The following is a 21,259-nucleotide window of genomic DNA, read 5'->3' on the forward strand; positions in this document are numbered from 1 at the left end:
TAGAACATGGACACAGATTGCTCCACAGATTGGGAAATTTATGGAAAATGGGCTGGTCTTGATATTCCTCAGTCTCTGTTTTCCTTGAAACCCATTTGTCTTTATGATTTATTTGCAAAACATTTACATTTCAGTGAAAGTTAAGCTAAAAAATCCACCCCGACACCTGGAAAATGTTTTAATTGCAGGTCTTGTCTCTTCTCCCCTTTTCCTCTCTCCGTTTTTTTCCATAACAAGGTAGGAGGGGGAAAGAAGGAAAAGAGAGAGGGAAAAGAGAGCTGGAAAAACAACAAAAAATGATCAAAAACTTGGTAAATACAACTTTTTCTGTAGTTTTTCTGAAAGTTTTGGCAAGAATGACTGTTGGAATGGAACCACATGGATTCACAGTCACATGGAATCACATGGATTGGAGTCACAGACTGGTTTGGGTTGGGAGGGACCTTCACTCCCTCTCATGGCACCCCTGCCGTGGGCAGGGACACCTTCCACTATCCCAGGTTGCTCCAAGCTTTGTCCAACCTGGCCTTGAAAATTGCTGGAAAATCACCTGGGGGATGAATTATTGCCAATAATAAACCTGAGGAAGCTCTTTCTCATATTTTGGTTGGATCTAGTGGCTCTTCCAGCTGAGATTGGACCTTCTCCACTGCCTTTCCCACCTCCCCGTGACCACGAGCACGTCTCTGTCCCTCACAGGGATTTATCCAAGCTTTGGTTGGCTTTTACAGCTGGGAATTGTCGCTCTCCCTCTCCTCCTCACCCCACACCCATCTCGAAGTGACCACACCAGCCTTCCTTCCCTTCCCACACACATCCCCACGTTCCACCCCGAGGCAAATGGCCAGAAGTCCCTTGGTTTTCCTGCAAGGAAATGAAGAATCCTGTGAGGATCTGAATCCCCTTCCCTCTCCTGCAGAGGCAGTCGCTGGGATCAGGGGCTGGGGTCGGAGCTGGGCCCGGGGAAATGCTCCAGCTCCTTCCAGGTGGGTTAGGACACGAAGGCAAAGCTGATTCAGGCCCAGCCAGGAAAAGCCTGGGGTGGGATCGGAGGGGTCCTGCTGTCCTGGCCCTGTGCCTTGTCCTCCACAGCGACAGGGATTTAGGAAGAGCTGTACTTGTTGCTCAGGCGGGAGCTGCTCCGGTCCAGCCCCAGCTCCTGCCCCGTGGCTTTCCACTTCCCGACAGATCCCTTCTCATCGGTGGGGGTGATGCTCAGGGCCGGCCGCTGGCACCAGCAGCACAGGCACGACTGGGGAGACACGAGGGGGGACAGGTCACACGTGGGATACGGGGAAAGAGGAGGAAATATTCCCATATTCGTGCCGGCAGCTGTCCCCGCACAGTGCCAGGCTGGGAATTGCTGAGCCTTGCTGGCCTGCAGCTCTGCTGGGAGTGGGTTTTCCAGGATAGGGCTGGTGTGGATGGGAAATGAGGATACTGAAATTTGGGGCATTTTTTGTAGTTGTGTGTTCTCATTATTGGGGGACAGAAAATACAGGTGGTGCTTAGCTGGGCTCAACTCCCACTCCATCCCATCCCAAACCATCCCATCTCCTTCCCTTTCTTTCTCAGGGCTTCACTACTCCTGGAAATTATCTCCCAACACCTTGGGCTCAAAGTTTGGAGCAGCCCCTGGTCTGATGTTTTGTGGGGGTGTTCCCATTCCAGAATGACAGGGAATTTTTGGCTTGTCCTAAATCCGCTCTGGCAAAAGCCTCCCCCTAGCAGGGCACTGAGCTCTGGTGTACTCGGAGCTGGGAAGAGAGGTACCTAACAGGGGGAAAATTTGGGATGAGGACTAAGATCAGCTTGTCCCCCTGGGCCTGGTGACCGCAGCCAGGAGCTCTGGAGGGGTCATTCCTACCTGGAAGCAGTTCTTGAATTTCCGGCTGACGAAGTACAGAGCCACGGGGTTGATGCAGGAGTTGAGGGAGGCCATGTTGATCCCGAAATAATCCATCACCAGGAGGAAACTGAGGCGGGAAGGGAGAGAACAGATGTGTGAGAAGTTCACAGAGAACAGAGGGAATTTCCAAGCTGCCCGGCCTGGGATCCTGCGTCTGTGGAGGAGCAGTGACTGCGAGCAGAGCTGAGCACAAATCCATCCTTGCCTAATAAAAACCACTTTTCCTTGTGAGGAGCATTCCCTGAGGAAGCCAAGAACACTAACTCTGATTTCTCCTGGTGCTCCCGATGTTCCCAAACCCCAGCACAGCAGCAGCCCCTGGCCTGGGCTGGATTTTGGCTGGAAGGGTGGGAGGGGAGGGAGATGGACACCTCCCTCCTGGCACAAAGTCTGGAGCCCTCGGCCCTGCTGGGAATGTTCCTGTGCCCAGGAGACCTCCTGAACCTCCAGCTTCACAGAGACATTTCAAACTTCAATTTAACCCTTCTCATGTCCCCCCACCCTCTCTGTGCCCGTCAGGAGGGCGATGCCATCTGGATAAGGAATTACTGAAAGCAGGAGTTGGAAGGTGGCTCCCCCACCTGCTCTGAGCCCAGCAGAGCCTGTGCTGGTCCCACTGGGGCTCCCCCAGGCCGGGGTCAGCTGTGGGGCCTCTACCTGAGCAGCTCACAGCGGTTGGGGTCCATCTGGTCATAGATGGTCTTCTTGAGGATGCGGCTGAGGTGCAGGGGCAGCCAGCAGAGCGCGAAGATCACCACCAGGCAGAACACGGTCTTGGCCACCTCCCGGCGCTGCCAGACAGGGGAGGGGGAAGATGAGCACTGGGGAGCAGGTCCCAAATCATGGAATCATGGTTTGGGTTCGAAGGGACCTCAAAGCTCATCTCCTCCCGCCATGGGCAGGGACATCTTCCACCAGCCCGGGCTGCTCCTGGAGCCCGGCATCATCGGGTCCAGGCTGCAGAGAGGGGCAGGGCAGCAGCAGCTCCACGTGGGCCGGACCCCTCCCCACCATCGCTGCTGGGGGCTCAGCTGGGATGGTGTTCCCTGGGACACGGGGCCTCCTCCCTCCACCCCTCGCACTGTTACGGTGGCAAGCGGCTGCTGTTCCTCAGGGAATCATTCCCAAAGCGTGGGAGGGGACAATGAACTCTTCCCTGCACCCCTTGTCTGGGATTTGGCACATCCAGCCTTCGGTCCAGTTTGGTGTGGGCAGACATAATGACCAGGAGAGCTTTAACAGAGCTGGGCTGTGGCCAGAAGGGTTTGGGGTCATCCCCAAGGCTGGAGATCACGGAGCTGAAGGCCCTTCTCCCTGGTTTAATCCCTGCACCAACATGCCAAGATCCTCTGCGAGGCTTTGCCAGCTCGTCCTTCGCTGGGATGGGAGTGACCCCCCTCCAGCAGCTCTCCCTCCTCTTTGGGCATCCCGGGATTCCTCCCTGGTTCTCTCACCCGTTTCATGTGGTCGTTCAGAGCGATCCTCATCCCATTCCTCTTGCTCAGCATCTCACAGGACATGAGGGTGTAGAAGATGCCTGTGCACACCAAGGGCAGGCAGAAATAGAAGCCAAAAAGCCACCAGTCCTTCACATCCCGGTAGAACTGCAGGGAAAGGGAGAGCAGCTGGAAAGGGGGAAAGGGCATGAGGGGGAACTGGGGCATGAGCTGGGGCTGGTGCTGCCTGTACAGACACTCGGGATGTGTGGCAGTGTCACACTCCTGCCCTAAGAGCTCTGGGGATTGTCCTCCCCCAAGGCCGGTGCACGGGTCTGACCTAAAGATGTAAAGGCTGGTTTATGGAGAATTATAAAATTACAGAATTATACAATCATGGAATCATCAAGGCTGGAAAAGACCTCCAAGACCATCCAGTTCAACCTTTGCCCAAGCACCACTGCGCCCATGGAACCTCTGTCCCATCATCACTCTTGGAGGAGCTCCTTGGTTTGGCACAGTGGGATAATCCCGATGGATAAAGGTCTTCACTCCCTTGCTCACAATGAAAACTGACACCCCAGTAAAAGGTGCCGCTCTTTGGCCTGCTGGGACAGCGTGGGAGGTTCTGAAGCCTCCTGAGATGCCTCATGACCTGAGGTGGGTGGTGGAGCATGGCAGAGTTTCCTGTTCCCTGGCCCCACGTTCAGCACGATTCCGCCCCGCGTCACCACAATGCTGGGCTTGGCCTGACTCTGCTCTCCCGAGGCCAGAGCCCTCTCCAGAAGGATTTATCCCTGTAACCAAGCAGGGACGATCCCCTGGCTGGTGGGATCCCTGTTCCCTGCATGGCTGTGGGGTGGGATGTGCATGTACCCTCTTGGAGCGGGATTGGGAAGGACACATACCCTCAGGAAGGGGGATTGGGAAGGGCACATACCCTCAGGAAGGGGGATTGGGAAAGGCACATACCCTCATGAAGCAGGATTGGGGTTGGGATTGGGGTTGGGATTGGGATGCACACGTACCCTCATGAAGCGGGATTGGGATTGGGATTGGGATTGGGATTGGGATTGGGATTGGGGTTGGGGTTGGGGTTGGGGTTGGGATTGGGATCACACGTACCCTCATGAAGCAGGATTGGGGTTGGGATTGGGATCACACGTACCCTCATGAAGCAGGATTGGGGTTGGGATTGGGGTTGGGATTGGAGTTGGGATTGGGATGCGCACGTACCCTCATGAAGCGGGATTTCTGCTCCGAGGCCAGCATGCACACCCACAGGTGCTGCTCCCAGTAGCTCAGCTCCACCATGTCGAAGGCGATGGCCTCGGGCACTGCCAGCACAATGGCCACTGCCCAGATCAGCAGCACCTCCACGGCCTTCCACATGGGGATCCCAATGCCCTGGATCCGGCTCCAGGACGCCACTGCCCGGTACCTGCCCGAGGGTGGGAATGGGATGGGAAGAGCAGCCAGGGAGGGGAGGAGAAGGAGCAGATTAGCGTTGTCCCCAAAGGTCCTTTCCCTCACACCTTCCTCCTCCACCTCTGGACCTTCTTGAGAGGAACAGGGGCTCGATGGATGGGATGGGATGGGATGGGATGGGATGGGATGGGATGGGATGGGATGGGATGGGATGGGATGGGATGGGATGGGATGGGATGGGATGGGATGGGGGCTGTCCTTGGCCAGCCTTGCCACCCTTCCCAGCACCCCACCCACACCACTATCCTCCCCTCAGCCTTTCCCAGCAGGATTTCAACTCTGTCACTGGAGGGCTCCTGCTGGATTTCAGCTCCACATGAGAGCAGCCTGTCCCCATCTTGGCACTGGCCTGGAAACGAGCTCCTGGCTCTGCCTTGGGTGGCAGCGAAGGGACGGGGCAGGCTGGGCAGGGCAGGCGTGGCTGTCGTGTCTCACCTGTCGATGCTGAGGGCACAGAGGCTGAGCACCGTGATGCCCACGGAGGCTTTCTGGATGAAGGGCACCAGCTTGCAGACCTGCACTCCGAAGGGCCAGTCCTTGGCCAGGAGCTGGGGAGGAACCACAGGTTACCAGGCTGCTTTGGGAATGTGCTTCCAACTCCCCGTGATAGCAGGGGGTCACCCACGGGGTGTGGGGAGCCCACGGAGAGCAGGGGGAGCTCTCAGAGGTTCCCAGTGCTGGGAATGTGCTGTGGGTGCTCTCCCGTGGTTTGTTGGCACTGGGAAACTTTGGCTTCCCTGATTGGACACAGAGATGAAGGATGGTCCAGACACCAGCTCCTGACTCCAGACCCTGGGGGGTTTGGAATGGATCTGAGTCCTAAACTCCACACGGGGCTACTTTGAGTTGTTTTCAAAGGGAGAATGAAAGTCATGCTCTGACACAGCCAAAATCCAGCCTGGACAGCCCCAAAGCCGTGTGTCCTGAGCCTTTTCCAGAGCCTGAGCACGCTCACGTTCCTGACAGACCCCAAGCTCTGCAGCCCCACGCTCAGCTGTGACAAGCAGAAGTGGGGACAACATGTCCTGAAGGCTGGAGAGATCCAGGCCACTCATTCATGAGGACAAAAATGAGCCTGAATTCTGTCCCTTTCTGTCCCCTGACCCCTGGGGCCCTTCCTGAGGTTACCCCAGAACCTTTCCAGCTCTTTCCTTCAGCCTCAGCAGCAGCGCAAATCATGGAATGCCAGGAGGGGTTTCACAGGGACACCTTCCACTGCCCCAGGCTGCTCCCAGCCCCATCCAGCCCGGCCTCAGACACTTCCAGGGATCCAGGGGCGGCCACAGCTCATCCAAGAGCCCCACCCCAGCCGTGCCACGCGGACCCCACCTTGTAGACGTTGATGGGCAGCGCGATGAGGATGTAGAGCAGGTCGCCCAGGGCCAGGCTGGCGATGAGGACGTTGGGCCCGTTCCTCATGCACTTGTTCTTGTAGATGATGCGCAGCAGCGTGGAGTTGCCGATGATGCCCACGACGAAGATGGTGCAGGACACGATGGTGTTGATGTACTTGAAGACGTGGCGGATGTCCGCGGGCTTGGCGCACACGGGCAGCAGCGGCGGCTCCGAGGGGACGCTCCCGGGGCTGCTCTCCGAGAGGTTGGACAGCGGGACGCCCCGGAAGAGGCCGGGCTGGACCAGGCTGTAGGCCTGCTCCTGGCTGAGCACCTCGAGGGGCACGGGGCTCTCCTGGAAGGCCCGCGGGGTCTGGCTGTGTGTCCCCGAGAAGAGGCAGATCAGGAAAACGGCCAGAGCGGTGGGAGCTGGGATTGGTCCCGCTGAGGCAGGAGTCCTCATGGTGCTTGTGGAATGTCCCTGGGGCCTTGCAGGGATCTGCCAGGGGAGAAAGGGAGCAGGGAGAGACATTGTTTAGCAGAGAAGGAGGGATGGGATATCAGAGAGTAGAAAAGTTGTTCAGCTGGGAAAGGAGGAGGCTGAGGGCAGACCTCACTGGGGCCTGGAACCTCCTCACAAGAGGCAGCTCCGATCTCTGCTCCCTGTGAGCAGGGACAGGCCCCAGGGAACGGCTGGAGCTGTGCCGGGGGGGTTTAGGTTGGATATCAGGGAAAGGTTCTTCTCCCAGAGGCTGCTGGGCACTGCCCAGGCTCCCCAGGGAATGGGCACGGCCCCGAGGCTGCCAGAGCTCCAGGAGCGCTGGGACAGCGCTGCCAGGGATGCCCAGGGTGGGGTTGTTGGGGTGTCTGTGCAGGGCCAGGAGCTGGGCTGGGTGATCCTGTGGGTCCCTTCCAACCTGGGGTACTCTGTGTTATGGTTCAATTCTACTTCTGAGCTGCTGGAGAGCTCCATCATCCCAGCACACAGAAACGATGCCAGATCGGATCCCAGCAGGTCAGAGCTGCTGACCCGGAGGGGGGAATTAGTGCTGCTAAATTTAAACAGTTCAGCGGAACAAACTGGAAGGAGAACAAACGGCCCCTTGTGCCTCTGACAGGCCCTGCCCCTGAGGGCACCTGCCTGTGCTCGGAGAGTGTGGGACGGTGACTGCACCTCCTGCTCCTCTGGCCAATCCCAATCTCCTCCTCTGCCCATCCCACTCCTCACTTAGAATCCCAGAATCCCAGAATCTTTAACATTGGAAAAGCCTTCCAGGCTCGTCGAGTCCAAGCTGTGCCCGATGCCCACCTTGTCACCAGCCCAGAGCTCTGAGTGCCACCTCCTCGGACACCTCCAGGGGTGGGGACTCCACATCTCCCTGGGCAGCCCCTGCCAATCCCTGACCTCCCTTTCCATGAGGAAATTCCTGCTGCTGTCCACCCTGAGCCTCCCCTGGCCCAGCCTGAGGCCGTTCCCTCTCCTCCTGTCCCTGTTCCCTGGCAGCAGAGCCCGACCCCCCCGGCTGCCCCCTCCTGTCAGGGACTTGTAGGGTTTCGTTTTGGGTCATTTCGTTCCTGGCAGGTTGAGGATGCAGTTTTGGGGCACATCTGGGCAGTTGTGCAGTCCCACCTCGGGGTCCACAGAACCACCAGGACTTTTCCAGTTCGTTCCATGGGGAAACTGGAGCCTCGCCAGCATCGCCCTCCCCAGCCGGTCCCACGGCCCCCGCCGAGGGAAGACTCAGCACAGCCCTGCAGGGAGCCCTGATGGGAAAACACTGCAGGGCTTTTCCAGCAATGCCGTATTGATACCCGACATCTCACCCCGATTTATGCGCAGCAGCTCAGCCCCTCCTTCCCCATCCCCATCCCCATCCCCATCCCCATCCCCATCCCCATCTCCATCCCCACTAACTGCACCCCTTCCTCCCCACATCCCCCGTGCCCGCTCGGCTCCGTGCTCAGGGGTATATATCTCCCTGGGCTCTTTCCAGCCCTGGCTGCTGGCACAGGAAAAGCTCTCCAGGGCTGGAACACCAATAAATATGCCCGGGGTGGGTTTGCTTGGCTCGGCTCTGACGGCGCTTCCAGGCAGGAGGAGCCTGGAGAAGGCCGAGGGTGGCGGTGCCACCGGCCTGGGGGGTACGGGTTTGAGGAAGAGGTTTCTGGATGATCCAGGCTTGGAAATGAGCCCGGAGAAGGAGTGGGAGAGGGAAGCGAGCTCCAGTCTGTTCCTCAGACACGGATAAGTCTGGGGGCTCCCGGCTGGAGTGAGTGGGGAGCGCTTTTGTCAAACTGTGAAACTTCCCAGCTCTGAAGGCAGAAGCAACTGCTGTGGCTGGACTGGGAAGCGGAGCCTTTGTGAGAGTCCCGGGGGTTTCCCCGCTCCAGAGGAGCAAGTGAGGCAGGGATCGGGGAGCCTGATCGGGACTGGGGACTCGAGCTCTGCTCTGACTCCTCCAGGCAGAGCTGGGATCTGATCCCACACCCGCTGCATCCCGGGATCTGATCCCAAACCCGCTGCATCCCGGGATCTGATCCCAAATCTGCTGCATCCCGGGATCTGATCCCAGATCTGCTGCATCCCGGGATCTGATCCCAAACCCGCTGCATCCCGGGATCTGATCCCAGGACCATCCACCCCGGGCTGTAGAAGGGTTCTCCCTGCCCATGGCAAGGGGAAACCCGGGCCCAGCACTGCTCCCAGCCCGGGGAGAGGTGGCCAGGCCAGCCAGGAGCCCCCAGCTCCGCCCGCAGCTCCTGCGGACACAGCGCTGCCTCCCCCGGCGCTCGGGCTCGGGGGAAGTGCCTGGGCTGGGCTGGGAAGGGGGGAAGAAAGGGAGGGAGAGAATGGATAAATACCCCAAAGGATCACAAAGCTGGACACAAATCCCTGCTCCGACCCGTTCCGGGGATTTCAGCCTCGCTCAACTCCCCAGCTCCTTGTCCCCCCCAGCCGCAGCAGGGACAGGTGTCCCCGGGGCTGTCCTGACCTCTCCTCCCCGCCGTGCCCACAGGGCTGCAGCTCTCAGGAGAGGCCAGACCCAGCTCAGAATTCCTGCCTGAGGTCCCTGGGGGCTCACAGGGACCAGCTGTGGCTGGAGGACAGCGGTGGCACTGGCAGAGGCTGCCAGAGCACCCCCGTCAGGGGCGCCCAGAGCCTCCCACAGCCCTGGGCTGTTTTATCTGCCCAGCCTGACCTCAGAGCTCTGGGAAAGACAAATGCAGAAGCATCAAAGCCCTGGGGCTTGGCAGAGGAGCTCATGTGAGGGAGGATCACAGGACACGACTCCTGCTCGGCCGCTCCGCGGAGCAGCTGCGAAGCACCAGAGAAGCAAAACCCCATCTCGCCTTTCTCCTCATCTTGCCTTAAACTTCATCAAATCTCTTACTAAGTCCGAAATTTAGGAAAAGAGAAACACAATTTTCTCCTGTCCAGCTGCCCATTTACTCCTTGCTCTTCCCATCTTGGAGTGTTGGAAGCACAGCCCTTCCTCAGCTGAGGGAAACTGAGGCACGGGAGCATCAAGAACTTGCTGAGATGGGAAACCAGTCCCAGCACGGCTTAACCCCAGGTCCTCTGAGTTCTGCTCATGTCGCTGATCCTTCCGGGAGGTGACCTTGTGCCTGGAGGGACCATCCCCATCCCACCTGCCTGGCCGAGCTGCTGCTGTTGGAGAATTGCTCTCACCCATCCCAGCAGGGATTTTAACTGTGCCGAGCCCAAATCGCAGCTGAGCCCGCTGGAATCCTGACACAGACATCGGGGAGTGACTCCCAGAGAGAAAACAAGACTGAAAACTGTCACCACAACCCTACAGAGCCTGATCCTGCCCAAAAGGTGCCGTGTGTGGGCTGGGGATCCCTCTTCCCTGGGAGCCCAGGAGAGCCCAGGGCAGCACCCTCACCTCTGGCAGCCTCTCCCTCCATCCTTCACCTCCTCCTCCTCTCCCTCCCTTCCAGAGCAGCTCCACCTTGCCACACTCATCTCTCCAGACACCAAACACAGCTTTTCTGTGGATAAACATTGCAGCAAAATCTCTGCGGACGGAGGAGAGGAGGGCGAGAGGTGACAGCAGCACCTCCCGCTGCTCCCTGCCCTCAGCCCAGCCTGCTCCAGGAGAAGAAGGAGCTTCCACCAGAGCTGTGCTGGATTTCTCCTCTCCCTGCCCACATCCTGGACCTTGTCCAGGCACCGTGGTCCCTTCAAGGCCTTCCCCAGAGGGGGCTGTAAACCCTGCAAAAAACTCACCCTGGCACAAGAAATCGTTTTGTTTGCAGATGAATGCACAGGACAGCAGAGCCTTCTGCTGGAGTCGTTACCTTCCTGGTGACCATGGAATTCGGGTGCTCCTGGGGGCTGTTCCTTCCCCCTCACAGCTCCGGGATGCTGGGCATGTCCTGGGAAATCTGCAGAGGTTTGGATCCTGGAGGTGGCTTTTGTGTGGGGGCTGGGGCTGCGGGGAATGCTCCTTCCTCCCGTGCCTCCCGCAGTGGGAGGTTTTATAGAACACCCCAGGGCTCCCCCAGCACAGCTCCTGCGACCAATGGCTGAGGGTGGGATGGGGATGGAGGAGGGAAAAGCAGGAGGAACACGGGATAGCTCTGGGAAGGAGTGAAAATAATAAACAAATAGAGCTGGACAGGGGGTGGCACCGTCTGCTGCGTGAGTGACGGGATCCTCTCATCTCAAGATTTATTCAAAGTTGCTGATGAGAACTGGAGCAGCCTGGCTTTCCTCAGAGGTCAAGGTTTGGAAATAGGGTAGAAATCATCTGTATTGGTTGTTTGGGTGCTTTCTTCCTTCTTTGTGTGAGAGCAGAAGATCTGTGTCTCTCCTCTGAGTCATTTCCATGATTCCGTGAAGATTTGGTGAATTAGAGCTGGGGGCAATCCATGGAAAATTATGTCTCCATTTACTCCTGCCCTTGTTGATCAGAGCCGAGCGGAGAACAAAACCTCATTCAGGCTCTTCCCTCTTCATCCCGAAGTGGAGGCATCTCAGGGATCTGCCACCCTCCTGTCTCTCCGTGGTTTCCCAGCCTTGGCCCTGTAGATCAGGTTGGGATCAGACACGGCCCCAGCAGCTCCTTCCTCCAGCCAAGGTGCCAGAACCAACCCAGGTGCTGAGGGAGGTGATTTTGTTGTTCTCATTTTAAAGCTGAATATTTTATTCAAACAGTCACTTTAGGCTTCTTTGGAGCAGAAGGATTTTTATGAGGTCCTGAGGATCACATTTCTCCTTCTCTTTGGATACGTTTTAGGCTCAGATATTCTGCTTTCCGTTCTCCAGCTCAGTCATCCTTGCCCATCTCACTTTGGAGTGTGGAGCCCACAGGAGCCTGTGGGGAAGGACACTCAGGAAAAGCCAGGTTTGGTGGGAAGGACACTCAGGAAAAGCCAGGTTTGGTGGGCTGGGCTGGAGGGACACCGCCCATCCCTGGCCATGCTTGGAGCACTCAGCTGGTGCCCCCTTTATGGCCAGTGACACTCAGAGGTGTCTCCACCTTGAAATCTGTGTCCCAGAGTTGACTCTGGAGCTCAGTGGATCATTTCTGCCCCTTGGTGCATTCCTGGGACTCTGGGGCTGGACTCCTGCTCTGGCTCAGGTGGGAGCAAACAAGTCCATTCCCGGCTGGAGGCCTTGAGGGGCCCCAGGAGGTGCCCTGGCCCCGTCCCCTCGGCTCAGTCCATGCCCGGGCAGAGCAGGAAGCAGCCCCTCAAAGGGCTCCTCTGCCCAGGGCAGAATCCATGGCATGGCTTTAGCCACCCTTTAACCCCTCTGGGAGGGGCTGCAGCCTTTCCTTGGCTCTCGTCCCAAAATAGAGGAGTTTGGGGCCTGCCAGGCCCCCCTCCCGGACCCCTGGCAGGGTCCTGCAGCCTATTCTGGGCCAGTCACGTTTCTGCACGGGACAGGGCATGAATGGCCCTCTCTGTTCTGCCGGAGACAAAGGATGGCTCCAACCCCTCAGAGACCCCCAGGAAAACCCAACCTTGTCCAGCCAGAGGGGCCCTGACACACATTGGGGTGCAAGGCTGGTGTTGAGCCGCTCCAGCGATGAGAATGAGACCCCAAAGTGATGCCAAATCCCGTGATTTGTGTCACAGCAGGAAAGCAGCTTCCAGGGGAGCTCAGAGATCCCTGAGGTCTGGAGAGAGCCACAGCTCCGGGAATCCATCCCTCATGGCCCTGCCCGCTGTGGGAACACGCTGATAGATTTGTAGTCCAAGCCACTGGAACAGCTTTGCCAGACAAGGATTGGTGATGGAAAATCGCTGCTGGTCCCAGCCAGAGTCACAGGGCTGAACCTGCAGGTGTGGGACAAGTGTGGGTCTGCCCCACAGAGGCTCAGCTGGGCTCCACTTTGGGGTGTGGGGATCGAGAGGAATCCGATTTACAGGTGTGGTCACGGAGCAGAGCAACCTCTGGAAGAATTTGGGAGGTTCACCCTACCCCCCCAACATCTGGGCGCTCACCCCATGGCAGAGGGAACGCAGCCGTGTGTGCCCAGGAGGGGATGGAGGTATCTCCCAGCCCCCCCACTAATTGGCCTAATTATGGCACTAATTAGGGCACTAATTGGTCTTTATGGCCTTGGACACCCAACCCAGCCCCAGACCCCGCTTCAGTTCAGCCGGAGGAGTCCCGGTCTGCAGGTGTGAGTCTGTGTTATCCCAAATGCAGGGAGGGGGCTGTGGGACAGCAGGGATGCCCGGGAGGAGGGAATATTCCTGGGAGCATCACGGACAGAGCCTCTCCTCTGGCACCTGAACAGGAAAACTCGGAGATGGTCCCTCGGGAATTCAAACAGGTGAAACGTTACGGAGAAGCGAGGGACCTGCAGGGACAGATCCTTTGGGAAGATGTTTTTTCCAGGGTTGCCAGCTGGCAAACCCTGCTGCTTTTGGGAGGCCGGGTGTCCTCTGACTTAAGGGCTGGGTGTATTTCTGTTCAGGCATCCTCTGGGAAGGCTTGGATTTAGTTCTGGGGCACTGGGAATGCTGATGTGGAACGTTCCGAAACTGCCTCCCAGCCTGACACCTCCGCTGGCATCACTTAAAATAAATAAATAGAAGATTGTGCCTGCATTTCTGGTCATATTCCTTAAATCCTGCTGCCAGCATTCCCTTCGCCCTGCCCCTTATGCCAGAGGGTCTGGAGTGCTGGAGAACAGCTCTGGCATCTTTCCAGCTGTGCTTTTCTGCTGCAAATATTTTCATTCACATCAAGCTCTGATCTCTGAGCTTCTCCTTTCCCCCCTCCAGGCTGATATTCCCCGGTTTTAACTCCTGGAGCAACCCAGTAGAGCAGCAATGGGGAGTGAAGAGAGCCAGAGGTGGTGCCAGCTCATACCCTGCCCTCTGCTCCTTTCCTTCCTCATGGAGAACTGAGTCTGAAGACTCAGAGATGCCCTTCAGACGAGTCAGGAGAAACGCCCCAGTGGCTTGGGAAAACTTGGAGGCAGTGGGATGAAAACCCCCATCCCTCCCATTTGGCTGCCCCTCATCCCCACCCTGCCCTGTGTCAGGCCAAGAGGAATTCCAGGTAAACTGCCTGGATCCCCCACTGTGAAACCTCCAGCAGCTCCAGGCTGGATCCCACCAAGCCGTGAATGCTCTCCTACGCAAGGAGCTGGGAAATGGGGATTATTTCAGTGCCTGCAGCCACATCCCCTCCCTCCAGCCGGGACGGGTGAGCGCAGGAACGGGATTGTTCGGGCGCACGGGACTTTCCCTTCCCTGGAGGAGCGGGTGCCTCGGGAAGCGGAGCCAGATCCCTGCTGTTCCCACGAGCCCGCGCTGACCCCGCACTTGAAGTTTTTCTGCTGATAACTTTCTTATCAGCCGGGGCCGAGTGAAGTCAAGTTCCTTGGAGCTCTCCGGAGTTGTTTGGAGAGGGACGGGGCGTTCACGGCTCCTCCTGGGCTGCACGGAGAGCTCCGGGCCAGCGGGAGGGACAGGGGACAGGGACAGGGACAGGGGACAGTGACAGGGGACAGGGGACAGGGACAGGGGACAGGGACAGGGACAGGGACAGGGGACAGGGACAGGGACAGGGGACAGGGACAGGGGACAGGGACAGGGACAGGGGACAGGGACAGGGACAGGGACAGGGACAGGGGACAGGGACAGGGGACAGGGACAGGGACAGGGACAGGGACAGGGACAGGGACAGGGACAAGGGACAGGGACAGGGGACAAGGACAGGGGACAGGGACAGGGACAAGGGACAGGGGACAAGGACAGGGACAGGGGACAGGGACAGGGACAGGGACAGGGGACAGGGACAGGGACAGGGACAGGGACAGGGACAGGGACAGGGACAGGGGACAGGGACAGGGGACAGGGGACAGGGACAGGGACAAGGACAGGGGACAAGGACAGGGACAGGGGACAGGGACAGGGACAGGGACAGGGGACAGGGACAGGGACAGGGACAGGGACAGGGGACAGGGGACAGCTGCTGCTGCTGCTGCCCGGAACTCGCACGTTCTGTCCCGTGGCCGTGCCTGGGGTTCCTGCTGGGTGTCGGATAAACTGGGGCTTGTGATGAGCCTCTCGTTGCCTTCGGATGGCCCCGATGGCAAAACATCAGAGGCTGGGCCGGCCGTGTCCCTGGGAGTGCAGGAGCCATAAGGATGTCACAGGGACCGAGGGCATCTCCGCGTTCCAGAGATGTCGAAACCAGTGCAATGGGAGGATGTTGATCCCGGCCTTGGCGGGAACAGCGTTGAAATCATGGGCTCACAGGATTGTTAAGGTGGAAAAGACCTAAGGCATCAGTGGGGTTTGAACCTGACCTTGCTAGAGCTGAGCAAACTCCCCTGGCCTGTGTAATTGTTACAACATTTAATTAATCCTTTGCTTATACACACTTGTGTATGTAAAAAATATTGTTACTAACTGATAGAAAATGGGAGTGGATTTGGGGTTTTTAATGTCTGAATGCTGATTATTACCTTCGTTTCTTTTGGGAAATCTACTTTACATGAAGTAGCTCAGCTCCAGAACTGTGAATATTTTGAATTCAGGGCCAAACTTCCTAAAAAAAGGGAATTGAAGTGAATCCAAGCGCTGTGAGTACAGGAGTAGATCCAGACACTTCATGTGAAACCCACAAAGATCTGGGGAGATCTCCAAACCTTTCCAGTGTGGGAAGTGGAGAGCAGAGGATGAGCTGGGGCAGATCCTCGGTGGCTTTGGCAGGACCGCGCCAGCGCCAGAGCTCCCACAGCCACAGGGCCCAGAAGACTCCCCTGGATTATTTCCCAGTGTCTCCCACCTTCCATTCCCTCCTTCTGCTTAACAAGCTTCTGAGAAAAGCCTGGACAAACGGGTTATTGCTCCTGAAACGATTGCAGATAATTATGGAGAGATTAATGGCCTCTCCTCCAAGAGCCACCGACGGCTTCAAGTGCCACTGACCTTTCCAGGAAATGGGAATGAGGAAAGACAGCGGGAGACGGGTTGGATAAACTGTGTGGAATTTAGAGTCTTCAAAGTTCTGGGCAGGGCAGGACTGCTGAGATTCCCCATATTCACCCATGGCACCCCCTCGCTGCTCACCAGAGATGGCTGGGAATGGGGAAAGCGGAAAATGCCTCCTTGGCAGCGGGAAAAGGGGAATGACAGCAGAGGAAAACACCCATGGGGATCACCTCCCTGGCACCTGGGAGAGGACCTGTCCTTCCCGTGGCCTGGGCTTTGGTCGTCCCTGGGGAAGGAGGCTCCCAAAGGCCCAGCAAGGAACTCCAGGCTGCCTTCTCTCAGGGATTTGCCAGATCACTTCCATAATTTGGTGTCCGGCTCAGGGACGAGCCAGGAGAAACCAGAATTTAATCACAACTGGGCACTGCTGAGTTCAAACTCACTCCTGAGCCTGGGCCCTGCGGGAAGAGGAAATCATGGATGCCATCCAAGAAAACGGAGGAATCCCTGTCCCTGCAAGTCCCCAGCGCCTAAAGAGGATCTGAGCCTTTTTTGATGAGTTTTGCAGTGGCACCTCCAGCAGGGATAAGGAGGAGGCTTGGAATGAACCAGATGAGTTTTAGAGCTCTGCCCATGGGGGCCATCCCCAAGACAATTAAATGAAGGATGGAAAATGCTTTAGGAGCAATGGAATTGTGGCAGGGGATGTCCCTAACTGATGGTGAGAGCCCTGAAGGTTGGCAGCCCCACCAGAGCCTGGGACAGTCTCTGGGACAGGCATTGGGTCTTGAGTTCAGTGTCCCCAGAAAAGTTTGAGGAAGACAAGAATTGTCCCATCTTTAATTCCCTGGCTGCTCCAAGGGAATCCCGAGAGGTGGGAAGAGCACTTAGAGCACGTGTGCAGAGCTGGCTTAGAAAGGAACCGTCAGCTAAAAGCCCATCCATCCACGGGAACCATCCCATCTCAGTGCCCCAGGGGACCTTCATGCCCTCAGCAGCTCCAGCCCTGGGTTTAATGCCATGAACCTCCAGGCCTCCCGAGTGACCCTGTGTGTCCCACTCCTGATGGGGAGGGGGATTCCACCTGGAATGGGGGGCAAATCCTCCGCCATAAATCTGTTGGAGAGCATCCAAAGGAGGCCTAAGAGATGGTGAGGGATGGAGGGGAAGCCAAATGAGCGGTGGCTGAGGCGACTGGAGAAGAGGGCAGAGCTCATCAGGGCCTGGAACCTCCTCCTGAGGGGCAGCTCCAATCTCTGCTCCCTGTGAGCAGGACAGGCCCCAGGAACGGCTGGAGCTGTGTCAGGGCAGGGTTAGGTTGGATATCAGGGAAAGGTTCTTCCCCAGAGGGTGCTGGGCACTGCCCAGGCTCCCCAGGGAATGGGCACGGCCCCGAGGCTGCCAGAGCTCCAGGAGCGTTGGGACAGCGCTGCCAGGGATGCCCAGGCTGGGGCTGTTGGGGGCTCTGTGCAGGGCCACGAGTTGAATCCATGATCTTTGGGGTCCCTCCCAACTCAGGATATTCCAGGATTCCCTGCTGGAGGGGATGTGCTGGGGGACAGTGTGGAGCTAGCTCCCAGAGCCCAGGGAGGGTCAGGTGACACGGGGGGACAGAGGGGCTCAGGGGGGGTCTGCATCCCGCTGGAGTGGAGCTGCAGTGACACTGACGGAGGGAAGAAAAAAACACGGAAAAGAGGAGTTGCCTTGTAAATCAAGGATGGCCTGGGGACAGAGGCAGTCACGCGTGTTAGGGCTGACTGGGCCATGTGAGGAGCCTCAAAGGGGCTCTGTGAGGGGACACTGGGCCCTCTGTGAGGGCTGCACGTCCCTGCAGAGCCGCTGGGTCACAAGCACCACATGTGACTGGACACTGCCACCCCACCACGGCCAATCCCTCGGGATGGGGAGTTAAGGACAGGGGTTTGGGAAGCCTCTCCCTGCTCCACTAATTAAGCAGGAGAGGTTTAGAGGGTTTTGTCATAAAAATGCTCCCAATATCCCATTTTATTAAATGTTGGTTTCTGGGGAGCTTTGTGGGCTCCTGCATACAGCATCTCTGGAAGGTGGTTCTGCTGCCACAGACGGACGAGGACAAGGATTTCCTTGTGGAGATTCCTCATTTGTCACCCACAGAGCTCCTTTGGGATTTAGGATGGGAAAGCAGCACGTGGGCAGGACCTGATGTCCTCTGTTACCTGCTGAACACATCACGGGATGGTTGGGGTTGGAAGGAACCTTAAGGGTCATCCAGTTCCATCCCCCCACCATGGGATGCCACCCACCTGCCGTGGGAGGTTCCTCCATGCTGAGGTGTCTCTCCACCAATGAAAGCACCCTGAAAACACTCGTGGGGCAGCCCTGGAAGGAAAGACCTCGTTCAGAGAGCTGGGATGTCCTGAGAGTCTCACCACCCGTCTGTCAGAGGGGCAAAACGAGGGAAGGAAGGAGCGCCAGCAGAGAGCAGGGAAGTGGAAGGAGATGTCTTGGTGCTCTGGAAAAGATCTGCCGGAGCAAACGCTTCCCTCACTGAGCCAGGAGCTTCGGCACAGGGAGGAAAACCCCGGGAGCTTTCCCGACTCTGCTGTGTCCTTCCCCATCAGTCAGCTCTGCTCCTCCTCACCTGTAGGAAATCCTACACCAGGGAATCCCGGAAGGCTCCTACTCCATCGCCTCTCCCCACCCCCAGCTCTACCAAACCCTCCAGCAGGGATTTCTCCATCTCCTTCCTATCCCCACTGGGCTGGAGATGTCCCAGCCTCCAGAGGCTGCATCCAGCTGCTCCATAAACCTTCACATTCCAAGTTTTTCCCGCGGCAGGTGCAGCCTGACAAAGGTGGGCGTGAGGTTTGTCTGCCCTGGGGCAGTTTGCTCCGAAGCGAGAACCTCCTGCAGTCCTTGGAGGCTGGAAGATCCCGCAGGGAGGTGCTCTCTGCTCCAGGTCAGGCAAAATCCAGCAGGAGAGGAAGCGAATCCTGCAGCCAGGGGCTGGTTCCCAGCCCTGTGCAGGCTGGTTCCACTTCAGCCACCATCCCAGCCATGCTGGGCTGACCAGAATCCTCCTCAGATCGCTCAGAGCATTCGTGTCCGGCCTCCCGGGATGTGCCTGCTATCCCCGAATATCCCAGGGATACATTCATCATGCACATCTTTATTTAGAGACCTAAATTAGGATCCCGACTCCGCTTGCTAATTAGTGGGAGCTCTGAATCTCCTGGCCCCGAGTTGCCCCGTGGAGACCCCACAACTCTGGCAGCTGGATTGACCAGCATTTCCAGGGGTGCAGGAGAAGGTGGTGGGATAATTCCCCTCCGGTTTTAGGGATCTCTGTCCCAGCCGTGACACTCCAGTAAAGGGGTCTCACTGGTGGGGGGCTGAGATGAGCCCCCAGCACTTCCCACTTGAGGAGGGGAAAGCAAAAGTAGAGTAACAATTCCAAATAAACCCCATTCCCCCCCAAGCTCGGGTGGGACAGTGGCGGTGTTTGAAGGGAACGCTGGGTCCTCCTGTTTATTTTAAGCTGGAAGCCAAGAGGCTCCTGCCGGTGACTTCAAAGAAAAGTTTGTTTCTGTGTTCTGCTAATTGCCAGAACACCCAGACCCCATCTCTGGGGCCCGGAGTGTTGCAAAAACATGGAAAGGTTAATTGAAGGCAAAGGGAAAAGGAGAATCCCAGCTTTAACCTTCCTGGGCTGCCCTTGTTATGCTGACAGCACGGTGCAGGCAGATTTAATGACTCCTCATTACCCTGCTACCTAATTAACCTCCTGCCCTGAAGCACAGAGAGGCTGAGAAAGAGCTCCCTGCCCAGGAACCCCCTCTGCCAGCAGCCCCCGGGGTTAAAGGAGACATCTCCAGCAATGCCAGGCTCAAATCCTGCCTGGATTCCAGATAATTCCTGTGACACAGAGAAGGGCAGTGCTGGGATGGGTCTGTGGGGCTGGATGCTGGGAATCTGTTTGCCCATCATCCCAATGGCATGGGAGCAGAGCTGGCACCAGGCTTCCAGTGGGACAGGGGAGACTCCAGCTGCTCGTGGCAAGGCTGCTCCAGGGCTGTGTGAGGGTCAGGAAGGGGCTGTGGGAGGACAGACCTGGAAAGCTGCCCCTGCACCCTCCGGGCAGCTGCCACAGCATCACGGAATGGGTCAGCTTGGAAGGGACCACAGCGGGTCCTGTGGTCCAACCTCCCTGCTCAAGCAGGGTCAGCATCTAGAATATCACTTGGGATTGTCCTGTACTGAACAGGAATCTGCCAGTTGTCCCAGTTAGGGGGAAAAAACTGTTACCTGTTGTCTTTGCTGGATCAGCTCGTGTTTTCCCTCTTACCTCAAAGGTTGGTGAAGGTGAAATTAAGGACTTTTCCCTTGATTTCACCTCCAGAAGGCTGGAGAGGGATTTCCCCTGATGGCATGGAGTGATGAGGGAGAACAGCCTTAAACTGAAGGAGGGCAGGGATAGATGGGATATTCGGAAGGAATTCCTGGCTGGGAGGGTGGGCAGGCCCTGGCACAGGGTGCCCAGAGCAGCTGGGGCTGCCCCTGGATCCCTGGCAGTGCCCAAGGCCAGGCTGGACATTGGGGCTTGGAGCAGCCTGGGACAGTGGGAGGTGTCCCTGCCCATGGCAGGGGTGGGACTGGATGAGCTTTAAGGTCCCTTCCAACCCAAACCATTCCATATTCCATGACCCACACTTCCAGCAGAGCTGGTGGGAGCTGCCATTGCTTGGTGGGACCTGGCCCTGCCTCTGAGAGGGGACAGCTCTGTCACCTGGGAGAGCTGAGCCACCAACACGAGACCAGATGGAGCAGGTTTGGAATTTATGACAGGAATTGCAGTTTATTTCTTGGTGTCACAGCCTGGAACAAGTCCACATGAGGGCCAAGTGTGGATGAGGAGCATGGATGCCATGGCCACAGTGTCCAGTGGCAATGCTGAACATCTTGGTCCGCTTCTAGGAGCAGCTGGGCATCCATGGAAGAACTGGGGTGAAGGGTGGGCAGCAGAAAGAGAAGGAGCAGGAGCAGGAGCCTCCCCATGGGCCTTGGCCACATGATGGGCCAGAAATGCAGAGGCCAGAGCTGGAGGGCCATAAATCAGCCCGAGCCCCCTGAAGAGGGCAACAGTCTGCAAGGCTTATCTGGGCTTTGATGTGTCACTGAACTGCGTGGAAGGAAGGGCCGTGTGGAATTCACTCTCCAGGACGTTTAACTCGTGCCCCAGGCGCCGGCCGCTCGCATCCTGCCGTCCATCAGCAGGGACACGGGGCCATTGGCACGGCCTGGCCGCAGCTCCCCGTGGCCCTGTGTGTGCTGGCCGGGGCCCACACGGGCTCCGTGGGGAGGGTGAGGCAGCAGCTCCAGCTCCTCCTGCCTTCCTCCTCTCTCCCTCCTTGGAAACGTTGGGATTGCTGCTCCTGCACAAGGAGAAAGCCACTCCTCGGGCCAACTGCTGGCGGTGGTGGCACCGGACTGGAGGGGCCAGCGAGGCTGCAGGATGGTCTAACAGCCCTCTGGGGTGGCCTTTTGGGGAGGTGGGGGTAGGGCCCCTCCCAAACGGGCCAAACCAGCACACACCACCAGGCTTTGTACATCATTTGTGTCCGGGCTTTCCCTTTCTTTAGGCATTGGGGATTTTCACCATGGTTTGGATTGGAAGGGACCTTAAA

The 21,259-nt window shown here is 57.7% G+C and overlaps 1 protein-coding gene across 2 annotated transcripts; it reads right to left on the reverse strand.

The window, feature by feature from the left end:
• Positions 1–90: 90 nt before the first annotated feature.
• On the reverse strand, positions 91–10,631 carry LOC138110620 (endothelin receptor type B-like). 2 transcript variants are annotated; one of them, XM_069015749.1, is made up of 8 exons: positions 10,491–10,631; positions 6,163–6,666; positions 5,269–5,381; positions 4,582–4,786; positions 3,364–3,513; positions 2,567–2,700; positions 1,868–1,976; positions 91–1,252 (listed from the first exon to the last, which is right to left on the reverse strand). In XM_069015749.1, the coding sequence occupies exons 1-8, from the start codon at positions 10,503–10,505 to the stop codon at positions 1,103–1,105; spliced, it is 1,380 nt and encodes a 459-aa protein (XP_068871850.1). In that variant the 5' UTR covers positions 10,506–10,631; the 3' UTR covers positions 91–1,102. The 2 variants fall into 2 exon arrangements, with proteins under 2 accessions (XP_068871850.1, XP_068871851.1); XM_069015750.1 differs by having other exon boundaries at positions 10,420–10,631.
• Positions 10,632–21,259: the final 10,628 nt, after the last annotated feature.

Source organism: Aphelocoma coerulescens, chromosome 4A (assembly GCF_041296385.1).
Source record: "Aphelocoma coerulescens isolate FSJ_1873_10779 chromosome 4A, UR_Acoe_1.0, whole genome shotgun sequence".
In the NCBI taxonomy this organism is placed as follows: Eukaryota; Metazoa; Chordata; class Aves; order Passeriformes; family Corvidae; genus Aphelocoma; species Aphelocoma coerulescens.